Source organism: Lingula anatina, chromosome 2 (genome assembly GCF_051362555.1).
Source record: "Lingula anatina isolate TDL-2025a chromosome 2, LinAna3.0, whole genome shotgun sequence".
In the NCBI taxonomy this organism is placed as follows: domain Eukaryota; kingdom Metazoa; phylum Brachiopoda; class Lingulata; order Lingulida; family Lingulidae; genus Lingula; species Lingula anatina.
Window position 1 is genome coordinate 42,725,764 of NC_141768.1, and position 23,758 is coordinate 42,749,521.

Here is a 23,758-nt window from a genome sequence, read left to right on the forward strand (position 1 = left end):
AGATTAGTCTAGACAGTTACCTGTTTATTAGCTTTTTGATTGAATGTTTTAGATTGTTAAAGTAAATATTTTTGTGCCATATTATGTATTTTCATATCAGATTTTATTCAGCAGTGAATTTAACTTACCCCACAACATCAATTTGCAGTTCAATTCCTCCAAATCATTTTCATACCTATTTTTATGCAAGGTCATTTCTTCATGTAATCAGAACTTGAAAGTCCTCGAATTGAGAGGAACTTTGAGAAAGATACTGGGTACAAAGACACAGTGTTCATGGTGATTTATTTAAAGTTCACAGATTAAACTTATTTGATGAAATGCTTTCTCCTATCTTGTCTGTTTGCATTGTGCATTTCACTGTTTGATTTTCCACAAAGTTTGTTCAAAGTTAAAACTTCCGTTGATAATGTGAATGGTGAAGTTGTAAACCTCAATACACCTGTTGATTTGTGAGCTATCTGCCTTAAGCTAATAATCAAGATGTGCATCAAAAGCCATTTATAGAAGACTGGTGCAGAAGGACTCGTGTTTTGTCATGCTTTGAATGGGTCTAGAAAGTATTAGCCACTCAAAAAGTTTTTTGAACCAAGATGGAGGAGATATATTGGACAGATATTTGTGGAAATTCTAGCCAATACTCGCCTTTCTGGGTAAGTATTTTATGGACAGGTATGTTACCATATTTATCTATAATAGTCTTTTCCATTGGTGTTGATCAAACTTTCTTTTCAGTCAAATTCTTCTTCCATGTAACACACCTCATCTGTTGCAGATTTAAGTGCAGCAGCTACATGTACATATCTATGGATACGCATTCAAAGTTTTTGAACAAAAATATCATTTTGTCAAAAGTATGGTCAGATCTGTTGCATAATTTAAAGAAATATTTCCATAATTTCATATATCTTTATGTCTTACTGACTCATTTCAGATGTACCTGTAGTTTGTAGGGAGTGACCTTGTGTGTTCACGCTTTTTTTTTTTTCTTTTTTTTTTTACCTCTGATAAAAGGGATATACTATCACTTTTTAGGCTTTCTTAAAAAGGGTTATCATTCAAAACTGGGTTTCAGTGAATCGAATAATAACACAGTAACTAAGTAAAAGAACCTGCCCACTTCTTTCTTTAAGCTTCACATTATGATACAGTTTTCAGGGTGTTACATGGTTTTTTGACAGTTTAGAGCCAGAGCCTGACAGTGGACCTAAAAATAAAGAAGCCATGTGCGTGCGAACCAGAGTGTGAACTTTTATTGTTCTTTTCAGAGCCCGAGTCTGACAGTGAACACCAGCAACCCGGACTTCACCCAATGCTTCCAAGACACTGTGTTGGTGTGGGTCCCATGTGGGTTTCTATGGATCTATGCATTGTACTATATCCCATCTCTCAGGAAGGAACCAGTGGTTCACAAATTATCACATGGAGGGAAACTTCAGATGTCTAAATTGGTGAGTTGAAGCAAGGATGTATATTGAATGTCCTTGGTTGAAGTGAACTTAAGATTAGAGCTAGAAGTTTGTTTTGTAGCTGTAAAATGCATATTATCACATGGAGGCAAATTTCAGATGTCTAAATTGGTGAGATGAAGTGAACTTCAGATTAGAGAAAGAAGTTTGTTAAGTACAGTAGGTATAAAATACTGCTTCTTGGTTTATCATTCTCTTTCTTTATTAGTTCCAAACTGTTTTGGTTGGATGAAGGATGACTTATAACTTGCTGTGAAAAGAATGTCATGTGTTCAGAATGATATTACTTTTTATGTCTGCCTTACCTTTTTTCAAAATGTGTATTTTGAAATAAGTTACTTACATGTAACAATAGAGAAGAGTTCAGAGTATTCATTTAATAGATGAAACATATATTTTTGCCAAGATTCATTATCAGATACATATACCATACTTTATTTTACTTTAATGCATGTATACTTCAGATTCTGTCCATCTTGCTGTGTTTGACTGTTCTAGTTGATTTCTTCAAGACATTGGGGGATATAGCCACCAATCCAGCCCCAGTGTTTTATATGACACCTCTCATTTATTTTGTTTCCTTTGTAAGTAATCGTCTTGTGGGCATTGTCCTAAGAGGTATACAATTAAATGTTATACTTAATTACACTGTTAGGATATGAATGTTAAAATTATTTACTTGAAAATTCATCGTTTGCACTAGTATGTTTATATGTTGGTATGGTAACCATACGCAGGTATATTTATTTAGTTGCTTCTCGAGATAAAATTACTTTTTTGTAGTGGCATATTTAGTCAGCAAACTTTTGTTTTTCAGACAGCATTGCAGTTTACTTTCCTACATCATTTCTAGCTTACAATTTTTTTTATTTTTAGGCTTTGTCTACCTTTCTCATAAGCTATGAATTCGTGAAAGGTGTGGCGTCTTCAGCAATCCTCTTCTTATTCTGGCTGCTATTGCTCATAACTGGAGTGATCACTTTCAGATCCCAAATTCTCCAGTTAGAAAATGTGGTAAATTTAAGGCAATTTTTGCCATGTTTTGAATCTTTTATTTTTATATTAAATTATTTTACTTTTGAAAGCAGTAAATTATTTTTGTTATAATATATTAGTTTTCAATTTAGTAAGTTTTACATTGATACATAAAGAACCAATTGCTGCATGTGATTAATGCATCATTATTAAGTTTTATGTTGCTAAACTTGACATGTTGTAGCTGCCATAAACTTGAAGATATATTTATAGCTGAAATGTATAATTTTCAGGAAAATGTGAGTGTGTTTCGAGCGGTGACAACTTTTGTCTACTTCACCTTTGTTCTTCTTGAGTTTATTCTCCATATTTGGGCAGACAAGAGAGCCCTGCCTGGCTCTCTAGCATCAGAGTACCAGCCGTTGCTTGGTGCTGAATTGGAGAAAGAGGGCATTTTGGATGAAAAGGTATGAAAGACAGACAGTTTCTGTAAGTGTGTAGTGTGTGTGTTTACATAAATCTAATTTGCATTTTGTATTTGTGCATGTGTGTATATGCTGCTTTTGTGTTGTCTTGAAGGTGTTATGCCCATGCAACTGTGCATACTGCTGCATTTCAACAGAAATATGCAAGTTGTTCTTCCATAAGCATTTTCGGACTCACCCCCCCCCCCCCACCCCCCACCCCCCCAAAAAAATCATCTTTCATTGACTCAAGTAAAAGGAAATTTGTCAAATGAATCATTGATATTTACTGAATGGTTACAAAACAGTAACATGGTGTGCCTGGATCCTCAGAGCTGATCTCAATATATGTGCACATATTATTTCCCTACTTGTTACACACCTTGTTATAAGTATATTTTGTGGGTTTGTTAACTTTTTGGCAGTCTCTGGCTACCTTAAAAATCTTTCTCCAACATAGGAAATTAAACTGTTTTCATTAAATTTTAAGTTATTTTCATTTTAGGCAATGTGTCAAGAACTTACAGCTTCATATGTGTCCCGGATGTTGTTTTGGTGGATTACAAGGTGGGAAGTCCAATATGCTTCCTGCTAAATCAGTTCATAAAACAAAATATCAGTTTAATTATGTTTTGAATAAGATACAGTTTCAATGTAAAAGAATGATTGATGCCAAAAGATGCAGATGAAAGAAGTAAAATTGGTGTAAAATATACATTCCGACATTGTCATGTTAAATGTTGTTCATCTTTACCAAAGAAGCTTGATTAGACATGTTACTTAGTATCATTACAATTTCAGACTGGTCATCAAAGGATACAAGAGACCATTGGTTTTTAGTGACCTTACCAAGCTGAAACCATCAGATTCTTGCAGAAGCATTGTGCCGTCCTTCTTAAGGCAATGGAACAAGCAAGTGATCCGGAATAACAGGTAAAAAAGTGCAGCAGCAAGGCATGTAAAATACTTAATATATATTATTTGAACTATGTTAGACTCTGCCTAAGCTCTGCATGACCTTATAACCTGAGTTATCATTGATCTCAAACATATCATGTGGAATGGATATTTGCTGTGATATAAGCGTACATTGCCTTCCTCACATCTTCACAAATTTTGAGTAATTTGTTTTGGTTCCAAAGTGTTCTAGCGGTAGTATTGTCTGATTAAAAAAAAAAGGTTTGTAATAAGTGTGCTACTTTATTACATATATTTAGCTATATTCATTTAGTTAAAGAGGTGTTCATATCACTGTTTCAGTTTATTGTACCACCAGCGTTAGCGCTGGCGGTACACATGGTTTTAGTCCCGTCCAGTCCGTTCCGCCGGCTCCGCCGGCTCCGTGGCCATGTTACCGTTACCGCTTCTCCTCCTAGACGGTAAGGGCCCCCATACCCATCTCTTGGATTTAGGTCACCTATAATCTCAACTCGTTCCACGTAAAATTTGGGCTTTGTCGGTATTGGGGTCTAGGTGTGGCATTCATTGCAATGCACCCTTGTCCAAAAATGGCAAAATTAAATGCTAATTATCTACCCTACAGAAGGAATTATGGGAAAAATTTCTACAGACGGCTTTCCAAAAGTCATATGTGTAGATTTCAAATATGCCCTTGGATTTGACCTTTGACCTTTATTTCAAGGTCAAACGGGCCAAAATTTTCAAAAAAAATGAATTTTTTTTACGAAAAAAAAATTATTTGCGCTGTTATTCAGACACCACACAGACTTAACCAATAATATTATTGGAAAATGTTACCCTTCAGGTCATCTTTCATCTCCGTAAATTTGGGGTCAATCGGTGCATTTTCACGGGAGTAGCGGCCATAAGATACCGAAACTGTAAACTGTCTCTAATTCAGGAACCGTTAATGCTAGAGACCCATTCTTTTTTGCATTTTGTAGAGCATGTAAAGCCCAACACTGGATGTGGTCTCCGTTTTTTTGTATTCCATACGGTTTTTGAGTTACGCTGTATCAAAAAGTACATATTGGTGGTGAAAGCAAAATGTGCAGTACGGTAATGGATAATAAATTTTAAACTCTGGAAAAATAAAACATAAGGCTTGGCAAAGCAGACAACTTGTGGTCAAAAATGACATTATTTCATCAAATTTGAACTTCTGGAACTTCAGAGCACCTCCCATTTCAAGAATAGTGACCAAAATGACCTTTTTTTTATTTTAATTAATTTTTTCTGTAGGAAATTTATGGCACATTAAGGTAACTCCAAAATTATAACATTTAGTCCCCTTTTATCTCCAAAACTGGCAGAGATAGGTCCATTGTTACTATTGAACTTGAATAGGAGGTCATATACTGGCAATCTAAATGTGACCTTGAAATTGACCTTTGACCTACTTTTTATCATGAATTGACCTTTGCAAATTTTGCTTGCCTTATATCTCCAAAACTGGCAGAGATAGGTCCATAGTTACTATTGAAGTTGAATAGGAAGTCATACACTGGCAATCTAAATGTGACCTTGAAATTGACCTTTGACCTACTTTTCACCATGAACTGAACTTTGCAAATTTTGTCCCCTTTTATCTCCAAAACTAGGAGAGATAGGTCCATAGTTACTATTGAACTTGAATAGGAGGTCATATACTGGCAATCTAAATGTGACCTTGAAATTGACCTTTGACCTTCTTTTCACTATGAACTGAACTTTGCAAATTTTGCTTCCTTTTTATCTCCAAAACTGGCGGAGATAGGTCCATAGTTACTATTGAACTTGAATAGGAAGTCATATACTGGCAATCTAAATGTGACCTTAAAATTGACCTTAGACCTACTTATTATCATGAACTGAACTCTGCTAATGTCTTTCTCTTTTAACTCCAAACCTGGCAGAGATAGGTCCATAGTTACTATTGAACTTGAATAGGAAGTCAAATACTGGCAATTTACTGTGACCTTGAAATTGACTTTTGACCTACCTTACGATGAACTTAAATTTGATTGTACCATTTTTATGTACAGACACAGATGTGTCTGTACATATAGCCATCATCTGCGTCTGTCGTCGCCGTCGTCGCTGTCGCCGTCGCCGTCGCCGTCGCCGTGCACTTTTACCGATAACACGATAAGTGGAAAACTGTTTTTTCTTTTGGCTTGAAACTTACAGAACTAATGAATATTCATAATACGCAGGTCAAGTTCGAAAATCAGCATGATCGGGTCACTTACAGGGAATTTATGCTGTTTTTTCACTTTTTTCAGCATAAATGAAGCACCGATAATACGATAAGTGGAAAACTGTTTTACTTTTTGGCTTGAAACTTACAGAACTGATGAATATTCATAATATGCAGGTCAAGTTCGAAAATCAGCGTGATTGGGTCATTTTTAGTGAATTTAGGCTATTTTTTCTCTTTTTTCAGCATAAATGCAGCACCAATAACATGATAAGTGGAAAACCATTTTACTTTTTGGCTTGAAACTTATAGAACTGATAAATTTTCATAATACGCAGGTCAAGTTCGAAAATCGGCATGATTGGGTCATTTTTTAGTGAATTTAGGCTATTTTTTTTCTTTTTTCAGCATATATACAGCACCGATAACACGATAACTGGAAAACCGTTTTGGCTTTTGGCTTGAAACTTACAGAACTGATAAATATTTATAATACGCAGGTCAAGTTCGAAAATCAGCATGATCGGGTGACTTGTAGGGAAGTTATGCTGTTTTTTTTTTACTTTTTTCAGCATATATGCAGCACCGATAACACCATAAGTGGAAAACCGCTTTACTTTTTGGCTTCAAACTTACAAAACTGATGAAGATTCATAATCCACAGATCAAGTTCGAAAATCAGCATGATCAAGCCATTTTTAGGGGAGTTATGCTATTTTTTCACTCTTTTCAACATATATGCAACCTGATAACACTATATAAGAAAAACAGATAGGCCAATTGTCATTATACTTACAGGAGTGGTCAATCTTACTAAAATGCAGGTTGAGTTGGAAAATCAGCATAATCTGGCCATTATTTTAGAAGTTATGCTGTTTTTTCACATTTCCTCAGATTCAATTCTTAACCATGTTAACAGTCTCATTATTTAACTAATAAGATACGTAAAAGTGTTTGTTTGATATTTCCTGCATCTTTACAACATTGTTAGTTGATTATGTAAAAATGATGGTAAACTTGATATCGTGTATTGTGTAATAAAGTGTCAAAAATGGAAATAAACTCATATCATATCATATTGCAGTTTGTTAGATTCAATCATCAACTATGTTCAGAATCTCAGAATGGAGGAAATTGGACATTTAACACTGTTCTATTGATATTTTTCCCATCTCATCAATTTTCTTAGTTGGTCATATAAAAATGGAAGTATACTGTTTATTTTGTTTTGTTTAAAAAGTGTTAAAATGGAAATAAACCCATTTCAGAACAGTGCTGTCTTTTTTACAGTTTGGCATTTTTAAGATGTGACTTTAAAGTTCCATGAGCCTGCAGATCTTTGCTAGTCACATTTTCTGAATATCCATGATACTAATATTTTATGATTAAAAATTGATGGTCATTATGCTGTTAAACATTATGTAATATTGCATCAAGATTCGAAGAAACCCATATTTTGGGCACTGCTCCCATGATGACCATTTAAAGAAAATCATGTAACTTACTGTTATCAAACTTACAAGAAAGAAATGTGGGTCTAAAATACAGCTTCAGTAGGCAATGCAGTCTGTTTGGTAATTTTTTCTGGCAGTTAAACAGTTTTTTGTGAAAATTTAATTTTTCACTTATTGGCATTTTCAAGGTGTGACTTTGAAGTTCCATGATTCTGAAGACCTTTGCTTGTCATGTTTTCTGAAAGTCCATGTTACTAATATTCTATTAAATTAAAGTTGATGGTCATATATGCTGTTAAGCATTATGTAATGTTGCTTCAAAATAGAAGAAAACACAATTTTTGGTGCTGCTGCCATGATGACCATGATGGGAAAACCGTGTTACTTATGACTGTCAAACCTTAAAAAAAGAAACACAAGAAAGAATATCACCGCTCCCGTATTGAATCTGCTGATCAGAAAACACTTTTCAAGATCGTGGACCAAATATGGGAATCAAAATCATCTCAACTGAATGTCCTCCCAGACATGGAAATCTCAGAGCTCCCTCAACTTTTTTCAAATTACTTTACAGATAAGATCAAGAGCATTCGAAATGATCTCGTTTCTTATTCTTCTGTAGAAATCTCAGAAACCCCAGTTACCTGTACTCATGCAGTATTGACTGAATTTTCACCTGTATCAGAAGAAGATGTTTTAGCATTAATGAAAAGCATGAATTCTAAATCTTCTGCCTTAGATCCTGTGCCAACACATATTATCAAAGAGTACATTACTGTTCTGGCCCCAGTTATTTTAAAGATAGTGAATCTCTCTTTTACAACAGGCATCTTCCCATCCAACTGCAAAGCAGCAATTGTTAGACCCTTGTTAAAAAAACAAGGCCTGTGCAAACAAGTGTTTAAAAATTATCGACCAATATCAAACTTGCCCTTCTTAGGGAAGTTTCTTGAGAAAATGGCATGTATACAACTGAATAACTATCTAGCTCAAAACAGTCTATATGGCAAGTTTCAATCAGCTTATAGAGAAGGACATAGCACAGAAACAGCTCTCCTAAGGGTTCATAATGACATCATGCTTTCTTTAGACAAACAAAAAGATGTTATTTTAGTCCTTTTAGATCTGTCTGCTGCATTCGACACCATTGACCACAACATACTTCTGCACAGACTACAGTACCGATTTGGAGTAAAAGATTTAGCACTTAATTGGTTAACCTCATATCTAAAAGATCGAACACAAAAGGTGTCAATTGAGTCGTTGCTATCAGAGCCCACTATTTTAGAGTATGGTGTCCCTCAGGGGTCTGTGCTAGGTCCATTGCTCTTTTCATTGTATATGCTACCAGTAGAAGACATTATAGTTAAACATGGTCTCAACACTGTCATTTTTGCTGATGACACTCAAATTTATGTCACAAGTGAAAGTAATCGCTCCATGGCTATCACCTCAATAGAAACTTGTCTAGTTGAGATCCGAAATTGGATGAAAACAAACATGCTAGCACTAAATGATGGAAAAACTGAACTAATATGGTTTACATCAAGGTCTAAGTCAGACAGGGGAAATGCAATGAAATCTGATATTTGTATCGGTGGTGTCAACATCAATCCATCTAGCTATGTGAAAGATTTAGGTGTCACCTTTGATCAGTATGCAACTATGGATAGACGGATCTCTGAAATTTGCAAATCGGCATCATACTCACTTTGGCGAATTAGTAAGATACGTGACTTACTGGACAAAACTTCAACTGAAAAACTAGTCCATGCTTTCATTACTTCTAAGCTTGATTATTGCAACAGTCTCTTATATGGTTTAGGCAAAAATCATCTGAACAAACTTCAATTAATTCAAAATTCTGCAGCTAGGCTGGTAACTAAAATGGGATGGAATAGCCGAGAGCATATAACACCTGTTTTGATGGAACTTCACTGGCTTCCAGTAAGAGAGAGAATTTTATTTAAAATTTTATGTGTCATTTTTAAAGCAGTCACCGAGAATAAACCACTTTATATCTCAGAACTTATGAAGCAACATCAGCATGGAAGAGTTACCAGGTCTTCAACTTTTAGTCATTTACTTTTAGAACACAGTGTCTTAGAGAAAAAAGCTGGTAAATTTTACGGTGAAAGGGCATTTATGATATATGCACCCAAAGTTTGGAACACTTTACCCTCTGAAATACGAGCAGCAGGTGACATAGATACTTTTAAAAAGCTTTTGAAAACTCATATTTTTAGAATAGCCTATCAGTAGCTATCATATAGTTAATTTTAGTTTTTAATAAGGTGTACTGTAATTTTATGATTAATTTTAAATGTTGTCACTTTAGGTTCTTATCATTTTAGAATATGAATAATTGGTTCTTTAAATTAGTTCTTAGTCCTTTAAAATTGTAATGTGTTCTTATATTAGTATTGTGTTATTTAGCTCTTTTAAGTGAATGTTGTAAGGCGCATTGAGATTTTTAATGGAATGCGCCATAGAAAAATAAATTATTATTATTATTATTATTGTATAAAATGCAGCCTGAGTTGGAAAAGCAGTCTAATTGGCTTCTTTTTCTGGAAGTTATACATTTGAGTGAAATATTCATTAACTTTTTGGCATATTCATTGTGGGACTCGGAGCTCCCATGGACATGAAGCTGAATGGTAATCAAATTTTCTACATGTCCATGCTATTTGTAATCAATAATCAAAAATTGGTGATAATTATTCTATAATTTATTATGCAATGTTACATCAAAATTTACAATAATCTTTTTGCACTGCTACTGCAAACATTATGAAAAGAAAACTGTGTTACTTATTATTATTTTTAACTTATGAGAATGATTTTTAGGATTGGCATGCTGTTAAAATTAGAAAGCTAGGTCAATTGGGTTATCGTTTATTATTGAATTTATGCAATTTTGTGTGAAATTTTCATTTTTTTTTTATTCTGGCACTTTCTAAGTATAAACTTGAACTCTGATGGGCCTGAAACCTTATGCTTTTACTTTGGTCGGTGTTACCTGCTGTGCATAATTAAAATATGATGTTGACTTTGCAGTTAAACATAATGTATCATTTCATCAGAATTGGTAGTCTCCTATTTTGTGCATTATTGTTTTGTGCTTTTCTTAAGATGTGACTTATGGGCCTGAAGGGTCTTTGAGAGGGTCAGTCTGTAAATTTCCCTTGGGTATCACTTATCTAAGCTCTGAGTTATAAAGTAATTTGCCTAATTGATTATTAATAGGCCATTAAATGAGATTACATAAAGCACACTTGTTGATATCTCCCTGTAAACTCCCAAAGGTTAAGCTCTCTGCTAGATTAATAATAAGGAAGCAGTGATAATTATGGAGGTAAATTATGCAGGTAATTTATATATATATATATATATATATATATAACAATTGCTGCCTGGGCAGAGGTCTGCACTCTCGGAGTGCTTTTCTAGTTTTGTTTATTTTCCTTAATAACTTTTTTCTCAAACACTTGCATTTGTGATATTTAACCGCCTGAAGCTCTGCACATTTTCTGTATTTCCACATAAGCAGTTGTATGTTATTTATGTTTTCAAACATTATGTAATATTATTTTATGCACTGTCATCATTTTTCAAATATTGAGACTTTCATCATGTGACTTTGGTCTCTCATGGTCCTGATACTGTAATCTTATTGAAGGGATGGATTGAGACCATCTTCTGGGTCAGCTTCCGAAAGACGTTCGGATTTTTAAGTTTATATTGACTGATATTTATTTTTTTTTTCTGTTGGAAGATCATCAAAATAGAGGATGGATGGACAAAGATACTTTGGAATACTGTCAGAAAATATCTCTGGGTCAGCTCCTGTTATTGACCATGTTACCTGTTGTGCATGATTAAAATTCAGTGTTGACTAACAGTGCTATTATAAGCATTATTTATTATTGCATCAAAATTGGCAAAATGACCTATTTTGCATCATTATTTTCTGTTTTTTGTCTGTACATTTGACAGCTTTGCTGCCTTGTTAGTTATATATATTTTTTGCATATTTTGAAAATTCTTGTTGATTGCATTTTTACAGCTTGTCAAGCACAAGACAAGCTGTGTCCCTTATTTTGTGTATGTGGGGGTCTATATGAATGCGCTTGCTCCAGCTGGTGGTACAATATTCGGAGGCGGTATCGCCTCTCTGATCCTCTAGTTGCTTTAGTCATTTTTTCCATGAAAATTTGAGTGTCTTAACATCAGCCAATAGTCATCCATTTAAATTTATTTTTTAGCTCACCTGCACTTCAGTTTTCTATCAGTCACAAGATTCACAAAGCAACTTATGACAATAACAAAACAAATGAAAGCTATCAAAATGCCTATCAAGAAGAAGTTCCCTATGTGAAAATGGTGAACAGCAGCAGAAGACACAAGGGAGAGCCAAGTTTTACCAAAGCAATGTTGTGGAGTTTTGGTGGTTACTACGCATGGGCTGGTCTTTTGAAATTTGTGTATGAAATAGTGATGTTTGTTAACCCAGTGCTACTAAGGTGAGTGATAAATAAGTCATGTGTATTAAACTTTATTTTTCATTTAGAAGGTTTGAAGAAGAAATTTTGAAATTTTATTTTTAGTTGTAACAATAAGTGCACTGGTGCCTTAAAATTAGTTGTGTCATTCTTTTTCAGTCACTGGATGTCGAACATAGAAGAAAAATACTCCATTTAAATAAATTCTTATAACATATATTCAATATTTTGCCTTGTCAATGAATGCTATTTATTCATTCAGAAAACTATTCCCAATGCATTTTCCATATCAATTTAAAAAAATTTTTTTAGCTATGTGAACCACTGGCATTTTTTCCATCATGTGTGGTTGTAAATTTTGATGCTTTTAAGAAATATAACTAATAGTTTAAATTTGGTCATAATATAACAAGTGACAAAATTTGATAGGTATTGATTAAAAAATGATTTTTTTTCAAAACTCTTGTTTTTGGCACTTTTGAAAGGTAAGAAATAAAGTGCATATCTTGATAAAGTTAGTCTTTTCATACATATCTTTGCAGCTATTTTATCAGCTTCATTGAATCAGATGATCCCTTCATATGGCGGGGATACCTGCTGGCTGTGGTGATGTTCATGACCAGTTTATTGAAAGCATTCTTAAACCAGCACCAGTACTACATGTCGCAGGTGGTTGGCCTCAGGATGAGAACTGCCGCCATTGCAGCTTTGTACCGAAAAGTATTGGCTCTGACCTTTTGCTTTCCATTTTATTGGTTATTTGAGTAGTAGTATTGGGTCCAGTGAAACCTGGATATCATTTTTAATTCACAAAAGCATACACTGTTATTTAAATTTTATACAGGAGTTTCCTACACTGGACCATATTTTTTAATTTTTGTTAAAATTTATTCAGTTCACACATCTGGTTAGACAATGAAGTCTTCGCTGTTTTGAGATGAAGCAATGCAAAAAATGCAAGTATTCATAATTTCATTTTTACTATCTTTACAATGTATTATTTTAGTCTTTAAGGCTGAGCAATGAATCCAGGAAGAATTCTACTGTTGGTCAAATAGTCAACCTGATGTCTGTCGATGCCCAGAAGTTACAGGAGGCACCGTTCTTTCTGCACATGATATGGTCCTGTCCTCTCAGTATTATTATATCTGTTGCCTTGGTCTGGCAGTACCTTGGACCAGCCACTCTGGCTGGAGTCATGGTCATTCTTCTCATGCTTCCAGTCAATTTTTACTTTGGAAACAAGATCAGATATAATCAGGTTAGATGTGAACTGTACATATGTAGATATATATGTATGCACTCACACACATATTATTGAGTGCTTTTGTGTTCTGATATATGCACTGGCATAATTCATTACTTTTTACTTGAATTAAGCATTTGCAGTATATTAGGTTATTGATTAATTATGCAACACATCTTAAATATTATATGGAAATTTATCTGTTGTCTTCTGATATTTTGAGAAATGGATAATATATGTTTTTATCAAATGCTTTTTTCCATTATTAAAGGTTCTTCAAATGGGCAAAAAAGACATAAGAATAAAATGTCTGAATGAAATCCTCAATGGAATCAAAGTAGGTACACGGTATAATTATATTTTGCCTGTTTGCTTTAAGGGAAAGTGTTGTTTTGACTTCACTAAATTGTTTTTGAATGTTTTTCAAGTTTATTTAATGCTACATAGATATAATTTCAATATTTGCATATGATCTTTCATTTAAGGTGTTAAAACTTTATGGTTGGGAAACCTCCTTTGAAGAAAAGACAACTGCTATTCGTAAAACTGAATTAAGATACATGAGGAATGCCTCCCTCTCATTGGCAATGTGTGACATAAGCTATTTCTCAGTTCCATTACTGGTAAGAAAATATTAATGAACTTTTCGTGCTGTTAGTTAGTTTGCCTTGATATCTGTCATTATATTGTATTTAGGTTTTGACTGATATTAGAACACAAAATGGAGATATCTTTTAAGATTAAAATTGATACACAGCAATCTGTGCAAGAAAATGGTTGAATACATTAAGATAAATGTTTAGATATATTAATTTTAAAATATTATAAAGAATGTCAATTTATTTACTATAAAGAAAAAATTAGACAAATTTTATGGGACGTATCACTTGATTTTCAGACAGCCCTTACCAGTTTTGCCACATTTGTTCTTTCCGACCCCAACAATGTCCTTGACCCAAATACAGCATTTGTCTCCCTGGCCTTGTTCACCATTATGAATGAACACCTGGGTTTCCTGCCCTATGCTCTCATGTTCCTGATACAGGTGATTACTATCAAAAATGTACATTTCATCATCCAAATATTTCATAATTATACCTGTCCAGTAAATAAATTGATAGCATGATGAACAAATAAATAGATGTATGAATGAATAAATTAATAACAATTTTCTGTAGAAACAAACCATCAAATTTTTATTTATAATAATCATTTTAATTTGATTTAATTTGATATGCTCTCCTCTGATTTAGGGGGTGGAACAAAAAGAAAAAAGGGGAAAATTTCCTTCACCCATTTTTTTAAAATGTTAGATGCATTAACAAGTTTATAACTTTTACTTGTAAACATGTTACAGGCTGGTATTGCAATGAGGAGAATTGGCAGATTTATGAAGATGAGTGAACTTGACTTGGACACTGTGGACAGAAGAAACACTGGAGGTAGTCAAGCCTGGTAGAACATAGTCAGATGAAGACATTTTGTATTCACAGACAAAGTTTCCAAATTTGTGTAAAGAGTATGAGTACTACTGTATATACCCAGCACACAGTCAGCATGCAATGAATAAATAAATAAGGTGTTTGGTAATATTTCAAAAAAATTATCAAATGCCAAAACATAATGTAAAAATGACAATATTTTAGGGCACCCCATATCTCTGGAGAATGCCTCCTTTGCTTGGGAAGAAGGAACACCAACTTTGAAAAAGTAAGGAGAAAATTTTTTTGATCAATTCATGCTAGTTTTTTGTGTTTCAAGGTATGCTTTGTTCAGATAAAAGATGTGCTATGGATATATTGAAATATATTTTCAAAGCATGGCATTTCCTTATTTCAGTCTTAATTTCCATCTTGAGCAAGGAGAGTTGGTGGCAGTGGTGGGACAAGTGGGAAGTGGGAAGTCATCTTTAATATCCGCTCTGCTGGGAGAGATGGTGCGCACTGATGGCTATGTGAGAATACAAGTAAGAGAAAATATAATGCTAGCTAGGATATGCCCAAAGGAGAAAGCTAGGCCAGCACTCTGCCTGCTTTGTTAGATTACAAACTGTGTTTGTATGCAGAAATATTTCATCACAATTCAAAACAAAGCAAGCAAACATTATCCCTGGAGCCACTGTCTGTTTGTTAACTTATTTAGTAATTAAATGAGGAATTAACTACAGTTTATTTTCTATTTACCAAAAATTTCCTTAAATATATTGTTGCACTTTTCTTTTCATACTTTTTCTTAAAAGATTGATTTTCAATTTTTATGCCATTTCAGGGCTCTATGGCCTATGTTCCCCAGCAAGCATGGATCCAGAACCTGACCCTGAAGAATAACATCCTCTTTGGCAAAGAGCTGAACCAGACTTTCTACAGGAGGTGCATCAGCTGCTGTGCCCTGGAACCAGATTTGAAGATGTTACCAGGAGGGGACCAAATTGAAATTGGGGAGAAGGTTGTCTGTCCGTCTGTCCGTCTGTCTGTCTGTCACAGAGTTTGTTTATCTTTGTCTCTTTTTTTTAGTTATCTGATTTTGTTTTGTAGGCTTTTTTGGAGTTGATTAAGAGAGCCCTTGGTATCTTTTAGATGGCTGTTAAAATTTTTTAAAAGACATTTTTAAATGCAAAATGGATGAACAAATTTCTATATTTACTTCAAAAAGCTGAAAGCTTGGAAGGGAGGCCTCCAACAACAATGCATGTACAAACACCAAGTTTTGCCTGTTACTGTTATTATTTGGTTATCAATTTGGTTATCTGGTTATCAATTTTGACAGAATTTACTGCAGGGCCAGTGCTTGTGTACATTTATGTGAGCATGGGTGTGTGCGTGTGCATGTGTTAGCTGACTGTAGACTGTAAATTGCTCCAATTGTTTTCAGGGTATCAACTTGAGCGGAGGACAGAAACAGCGTGTCAGTATGGCCAGAGCAGTGTACCAGGACTGCGATGTCTACCTTCTGGACGACCCTCTCAGTGCTGTAGACAGCCATGTTGGAAAGCACCTGTTTGATAAAGTGATTGGACCTGAGGGAATGCTGCAGTGTAAAGTAAGCTCTTACTTCATGTTTTAATAATCTTCGGTCTTCAAATTGCTATAAAATGCAGTGCCTTTAGGCCAAGAAATGTAAAAGTCTCTGTCATGTTGACATTTTATCTTCAGCAGTTGGGAATTTTCCTGGAGTGGAGTTATGCCCATGGCTTATAGGGTGATAAGGGGATTCAAAGGCTTATCAAAATACAGTGTTTTTTATGATTGTTTGGTGTTGCCTTCGCTGAAATGTTATAATTAATCTGCAAATGACATCAAAATTGAAGACCATGCATGGCAAGAGAGGGCAATGAATTTTATTGGAGGCAATGCAAGTTTTATAAATTATCAAAAGTGTGACTAGACTGATTTGTATGAATGTATTATGAGGAGTTTGTATCAGGAATTAAAACAAGGAAGTATACTAACAAATACACATTGTAAATTCATTTAATGGGTTATTTTGCACTAATATTTCACTTTCAGTGTCAAGATGACTATGTTATTCATCTTAATTTTTTCAGACAAGAATACTGTGCACAAACAGCATCAGCTGCCTTTCTAAAGTGGATAAAATCATAGTGTTGAATAAGGGAGAGATCTCTGAGATTGGCACCTACCAGGAATTGCTGAGTCATAATGGTGGCTTTGCTGAGTTCATTAAGACCTACCTCAGTGAACAGGATGAGCAATCAGAGGACGAAGATGAAGAGAGTAAGTATTGTGGAATTGTGCCCAGATTTCAGAATGCAATGATTCAGACAGGTGACAAAATGTCACTTAAACTAGGGCATAAGTATACGATAGCTCATCACCTGTGGCATACTGTATGGGTACATTTGCAATGGAGAAAGCCAAAATAGTTACTCCATGCACATGTTATTTTAAGTACACTGAATGTAAAAAGAGACAGTATGCTAGAATTATCTATCTACTCAACATACTTTTGGCTGTGGAGTCCAACCCTCTTGACTATAGTTAGAAGTCAAACTCAAAGATGTTTTAGCAATTATTTTTACATACACTCACTCTCGGTACAAAACCAATTGCCCTTTTGAAAGAAATTATAATCGTGAGTTTGTGATTTTGCTTCTATTGATTTTGTAAAGATACTCTGGATATGTTGTAAATGAATTAAGTTTGTCATGTTTGTCACCTTTCACTGCAGCCACTGAAATGAAAAACCAGTTGAGACAGCAGATTTTGATGCTCTCGGGAAGCATAAAGGAAAGTGAAAAAGAGGTGTCCAAAGGCCATGACACTTCCCTCAAAGTGAAACGAAGAAGGTATCTTTCCAAATGCATAAACAAACTAAACAAACTTAGCAAGAATTGTGCATTTCTCATTCTTACATTTAATTGAGCAATATTTCTTAATCAAGTAACTACCAAATTAATATCTCCAATTGATAGTTTTTGTCTTAAGGAAGTATTCAGGTAAAAGCCTCTTAAGCATTTCTCATTCAAATCTATAACTTGCCTTAATTTTATTTTTAATAGGTGATATTGATTTTTGCAACAGTGAATGAACAAAAGTGGCAATCAGCACCCATGTTGGTGGCCATAATTGTGTTGAAAAAAATTCAAGTTAACATTGCCCGTTTTTTCAGGTTTTCTGAGAGATCAGAGGAGTCCGAGGTGATCCATCATGAAGTGGAAACTGGTGAAAAACTGATAGAGGAGGAATATGCTGCAGTTGGAAGGGTAGATATTGTTGTAGATACTAAATGTTTGAAGCTAGCTTGTCTTGCCTACACTGAGCACACAAGACAAATCGTATGAATTACTAACGATATAGTTGGTTGGAATGGTGAGTGAGGGTGTTGACAGATATACCCAATGTAAACATTTTTGAATATTCTCTTTTTGGTGGCCTTATGTCCCACGCGGGACGAAGAGCAATGATGATGATGATCTTTTTGTTTTGATAGGTCAGATGGGGGGTGATTCGTGCCTATGTAAAAGCTGCTGGGAAATTATATACATCCTGCCTTTTGACCTGCTACTCAGGTTATGTGGTGATGTTGATATTAACTAACATCTGGTTAAATATATGGACAAATGATGCAGCTGCTTTAAATGGAACACAATCCAGGGAGCTCACAGATCTTAGACTGGGGGTGTACGGAGGACTTGGCGCAACGCAGAGTAAGGGATTTATTCACAGAGTTAGTCACGCGATGAATAGAAAATCATTTTTTTTCTAATGAAGATGATACATAGCCAGTAAGACTTGACTGGCAAACTGAAATTCATTAAAACATACAGGTAGATCTAAATAAAGTTCTCCGTTTCCTCTTTACAGAATATCAGTGCTGCCTTCATTTCTTTACAAATTTCTTATAAGATATTCTCTTTGACAACCTGTTGTAGCATTAATTTTGTTATCAAACTACACTTTTGTACTAAATGTTACAATTTTCATTCTCTTTTTGGACTGGCATTTCTTTTTTTTTTTCTTCTCTTTTTTATTTGAGACTAACTAATAACACACCTAACAATATGAACATGTGTAATACATTCTTAGTATTTTGACTTTATTTGTCAGTGGCATTTGTGGCAGTAGAGTATGTGGCTATTGTGCTAGGAACTTTGCAAGCTGCCAGAGTTCTCCACAGAAACTTCTTGCAGAGAATAATGAAAGCACCAATGCACTTCTTTGATACCACACCAATAGGTGAGACTTAAATTTCACAAACAGTTAGGGTGACTATAAAGTGCTTGTATCTTTCTGTACAATAAAATCACTAGATAAATACCCCTGTATTTTTTCACTTTATATATTGTACTTGATTCCAAACCAGTGGTCCTTTCACTCAAGTCCAGTAGAGCAGGGAATTATATCGGATATATCCAATATAATTCCCTGAGTAGAGGAAGACTGAATTTGTACACATAAAGCACGTGCATTGCACTTTTTATCTGTATAAAAGTTTAGTGTGCTTAGTTCCTTGTAAATAACTCCCTTCATTTTTTATGTAAGATAATTGGCCTGAGTAATATTACAGTTATATTTATGACTAGCTTCCAAATTGTTTACAAAACTGTAAGCAATTTCTAAAAGGTATGCATTTATTAATGCACATACATATTTATGCACATATGTACTAGTAAGTTCGTTGTTCCAGATTGATGCCATTATAAGTACTAGTTACCATTTATAATATTGATAAAAATGGTAATGATACTATAATTGTACAATTCCTCGAACATTTTATTTCAGGTCGTATTATCAACCGTTTCTCCAAAGACATGGATACTTGTGACATCAACATCCCTCTGACACTGGTGTGGTTTGCTGGTGCCCTGGCTTTTGTGTTCACCACCCTTGTTGTCATCATCTACAGCACACCAACCTTTATCCTGGTTGCCATACCACTGATCATTATTTACCTCATTATTCAGGTTAAGATACAAGCTGTGTGTTAGTGTGTGTGTGTGTGTGGGGGGGGGGGATATAGGGATCCCATGCATCTCTCTGAAATTTTAGATCTGTCCTTTGTTGAAAAAATCTCAATTTGTCTGTTTTTCTCTCTTTTGGCCATGATTAACCTCATGCAGTTTTACCACATACACATCAATAGAAAAAAAAATCATTTTCAAACAATAAAATCTGTGTTATACATTATAAAAGTTTCCCTTTTTACATAATGTTCATAGTATAAAATTAACTGTAAACATCTAACTTGTTGATTTGCAGACCTTCTACCTGTATACAGCAAGACAACTTCAAAGGATAGATGCCTTAAAAAGGTCTCCCATATATTCCCACTTCAGTGAGACTTTGGTTGGGGTGAGCTCAATACGAGCCTACAAACAGCAGGACCGGTTCATACGGACCACAGACAGGATGGTGGATGACAACCAGATAGCGTATTATCCTAATATTGTGTCAAATAGGTTTGTTGAGGACAGACACATCTGGCACTTTTTCACACTTGGCACTCTCATGCTTTTCTGAAGTCCCTCCTATATACATTTGATAAATTTTCTTATCCATTACTTCCATGTTTTAGTGTAGTTGCAACTTTTTTTATGTCTAGAGCGCCTAACTTTTAAGCAAATAATGATGCCCAAGTCATTTTTACAATGGCTAGAACACCCATATTTTAATACAGTCACACTACAAATTTTCACATCAAGTCATCAGTGCTCTTATATACGTACATTAACAACTAGAATATTGTCAGTGAGTGCTAACACTACTACTTCTTAATCCTGCATCAAAGTGGACTAACATTTGGACTAAGCTATTTTTGGAAGCTAGCCCCCTAGCATTTCCTATTGACCCTATATTGATTGTCTTGCTGAATATTTTGTCATTTCAGGTGGCTGGGTATTTGCCTGGAAGTTTTGGGTAGTTCTGTCATATTGTTTGCTGCCATCTTTGCCCTGATTGCCAGGGAGTCGGAAGGAGGCATAAGTGGTGGAGAAGTAGGCCTTTCTGTGTCCTTTTCATTGCAGGTAAGTCATCTGGGCAATTAAGAGGAAAATTGTATTTTCATTTAACTGCAATCATAAAGTGTGTATATAAAAAAATTAAATAAATGTAAATATTTAGGAATTACTTTTGGCAAATTAGAGTGCATTTGACTTATGTTAAAATAAATTGTGGAAAAGTAAACCCAGTCAGATGGAATTTGATGGATAATTAATTTGTTTCTCATAAGGGGTTACACATTTCAGTGCTGATAATTTTTGTCTTAACAGATGACGGAACAGCTGAACTTTGTGGTGAAAACAATGTGTGATTTTGAAATGCAGATAGTGTCCATTGAACGAATCAAGGAGTATTCTGAAGTAGAAATTGAGGTAGGCTGGATTTTGGAAGTGTTTATAGGTCAAGTAAGGCCACTTGACTTTTAGAGGACACTAGAAATATATGACCCCCTACTATTTACATGCTTTTGTCATTAATGGAAACAGCAGACATACCACTGGTACTAAGGGCAATGATTCTGATCCTCATATTTTATTTAACAAATAGAGCAGAGTTCTCAGTGTATAATGAAGATCCCAGGAAGAAAACAGTGCTGAAAATTGATAAAATTGATAATTAATAAAATTATCTTGTATTATACTGCACTTAAGGCTACATGCCCCCCCCCCCCCCCCCCCCTCCTTGTCTGAGCTAACTCCAAGAAGGTAAATTGAGCTGAGGTTTTATAATGCTTTTCAGGCCCCTTGGGACATAGAGTACACACGCCCCCCTCCCAGCTGGCCCCAGGAAGGCAAAGTGAGCTTTGTTAATTACAGTGTCAGGTACAGACAGGGACTGGACCTTGTACTGAAGAATATCAACTTTACTGTGAACCCTGGAGAGAAGGTAAATTGATAGTCGAGACAGAATCAATGATGGAGGCAGAGTGTACATGAAAACTACACAGTTCATCTTTGAATTTAATGTAAATTTATGATCATTGATAAGACATTTATTTTGAGAACAAACTAAAAAAGGACAAAATAACTGTTTACAGATAGGAATAGTTGGCCGCACAGGAGCTGGCAAGTCTTCCCTCACCCTGGCATTGTTCAGAATTATTGAGGCAGCTGCAGGAAGCATTGTGATAGATGGGATCAACATTGCTGACCTGGGATTGCATCAGTTGAGACAGAAAATCACAATCATACCACAGGTACATTTCTTAAAAAGATGTTTTTTGATTTGTTAACAGTTCCAAAATAATATAGATTGCAAAGCCAAACTTCAAAAAATAAATATTCATCTTAAGGAGTTTGAAATATTTTAGGTACATTTACATATACATAGAGACCTTTGTGTTATTTGGCAATGGAATTTTACAAAAATAAAATTAAAGAAAATAAAAAGTATTGTTATAATAATAATAATAATAATAATAATAATAATAATAATAAAATGTCAAACTTGTGGCTTTTAGGACCCAGTGTTGTTCTCTGGAAGTCTAAGAATGAATCTTGATCCATTTGATCAGTACAGTGACAATGACATATGGAATGCACTGGAGCATTCACATTTGAATGGTTTTGTTCGCTCTCTGCCCAAAGGACTACAATATGAGTGCAATGAAGGAGGAGAAAACCTGAGGTAAAATCCTGTAGCAGTAGAAGTAAGAAAAGGAACCAATAGCATAATCAGTTCACTGGGAACTTTTCTAGAGTGGCCAGTCTTGTGAAATTAAGTAAGGAACAGAATGTGTGTTGTATTGGTACATAGATATGGATTAAAAAGATTTGCAAGGCATATTGAGATTATGATTGATAATTAATTATTATTATTAATCATTAAAGTTACACATTAAGAAATTTGATGAAAGCACCAGGGAATTAATTGTACTTTCAATGATTTTCTCAGTGCTGAAATCTTTAAGTTTTTAATCATGTTTTATCCTTTTGTAGTGTTGGTCAGAGACAGTTGGTTTGCTTAGCAAGAGCTTTGCTGAGAAAAACCAAGATCCTGGTTTTAGATGAAGCCACTGCTGCTGTTGACATGGAAACAGATGACTTGATTCAGACAACTGTCAGGAATGAGTTCAAAGACAGCACAATTCTTACAATTGCTCACAGACTAAATACAATCATGGATTACACTAGGTAAGTTCAATAAGTTGTTTTTATAATTTCTTTTAGGAAGTACAGTTTGAGTTATAGGACTACTGTAATACAACGACAAAGTCTGTAGTAAGTCTTTCAGTATCATTTACCTTTTCACTGAAGGATTAAAATTATATATATCCAATCAACAATGGACATTTTGTTTCTTTATGCTTTCAGGGTGTTGGTACTTGATCACGGTGAAATTAAAGAATTTGACTCTCCTACTGATTTACTTGCAAACAAGAGGTCAATATTCTTTGGAATGGCAAAGGATGCAGGACTGGTTTAATGATAAAAGGCCCACTGCACATATGGCAGTTATGTGAGGGGGTTGAACCCTTAAGCCAAGAGTATTCATCTACATCTGCAAATGAGATTTCCATTCAAGAAATAATAGTTTTTGTGCTACTGTAAAGATACCATAAAAGGAACGGGTTTAACAAAATCATTTAAGATTATTTTTCTGTGAACATTTGAGTGTTGCATGTATGACAGCATCTAGTACACTGTTATTATAAGCTAAAACTCAAATATCTCCCAGTTTTCAGTTGTAAAAACATTGGTAGTGATGAACATGTAGTTATACCTTTAAAAGTAGATTAAAAATATGAATGTTTGTTCATGAAACTTAATACTAAAAATTAATTATACTTACAGATAAATGGGTTTTTAATATATTACAGTGTATATTTTAGTCAGTGACAAACTTTCTAAATATTACTTAACTACTGAAGTTGTTATCTACAGTGCAATTAATGATTCTTTAAAATCCAGAATGATCAGTGTACATTGGAGGATACTTACTATGACTTTAGTTTAGTGGCATTTGGTGAGCACAATAAAATTAGGGCATAAGCTCAGCATCTGTGACTCTGTGCACAAATAATTTAAAAAATACTGGGTGAAAAAGA

General features: G+C 34.6%; 1 protein-coding gene across 3 annotated transcripts; it reads left to right on the forward strand.

The window, feature by feature from the left end:
• Window positions 1–364: 364 nt before the first annotated feature.
• On the forward strand, window positions 365–23,710 carry LOC106158508 (multidrug resistance-associated protein 1). 3 transcript variants are annotated; one of them, XM_087004527.1, is made up of 32 exons: window positions 365–653; window positions 1,269–1,451; window positions 1,934–2,053; window positions 2,346–2,483; window positions 2,738–2,911; window positions 3,414–3,475; window positions 3,710–3,841; window positions 11,770–12,027; window positions 12,549–12,726; window positions 13,013–13,267; window positions 13,524–13,589; window positions 13,738–13,875; window positions 14,151–14,297; window positions 14,610–14,694; window positions 14,899–14,962; window positions 15,092–15,218; window positions 15,521–15,697; window positions 16,124–16,291; window positions 16,797–16,986; window positions 17,441–17,558; window positions 17,882–17,975; window positions 18,203–18,419; window positions 18,820–18,948; window positions 19,495–19,676; window positions 19,972–20,171; window positions 20,600–20,735; window positions 20,982–21,083; window positions 21,451–21,597; window positions 21,749–21,907; window positions 22,172–22,338; window positions 22,650–22,844; window positions 23,025–23,710. In XM_087004527.1, exons 1-32 carry the CDS (start codon window positions 594–596, stop codon window positions 23,134–23,136), a joined length of 4,680 nt encoding a protein of 1,559 aa, XP_086860653.1. In that variant the 5' UTR covers window positions 365–593; the 3' UTR covers window positions 23,137–23,710. The 3 variants fall into 3 exon arrangements, 2 of the variants coding, with proteins under 2 accessions (XP_086860653.1, XP_086860654.1); XR_015332827.1 differs by lacking the exon at window positions 23,025–23,710 and having other exon boundaries at window positions 22,172–22,432; window positions 22,650–22,788; XM_087004528.1 differs by lacking the exon at window positions 365–653 and having other exon boundaries at window positions 1,324–1,451; window positions 1,968–2,053.
• Window positions 23,711–23,758: the final 48 nt, after the last annotated feature.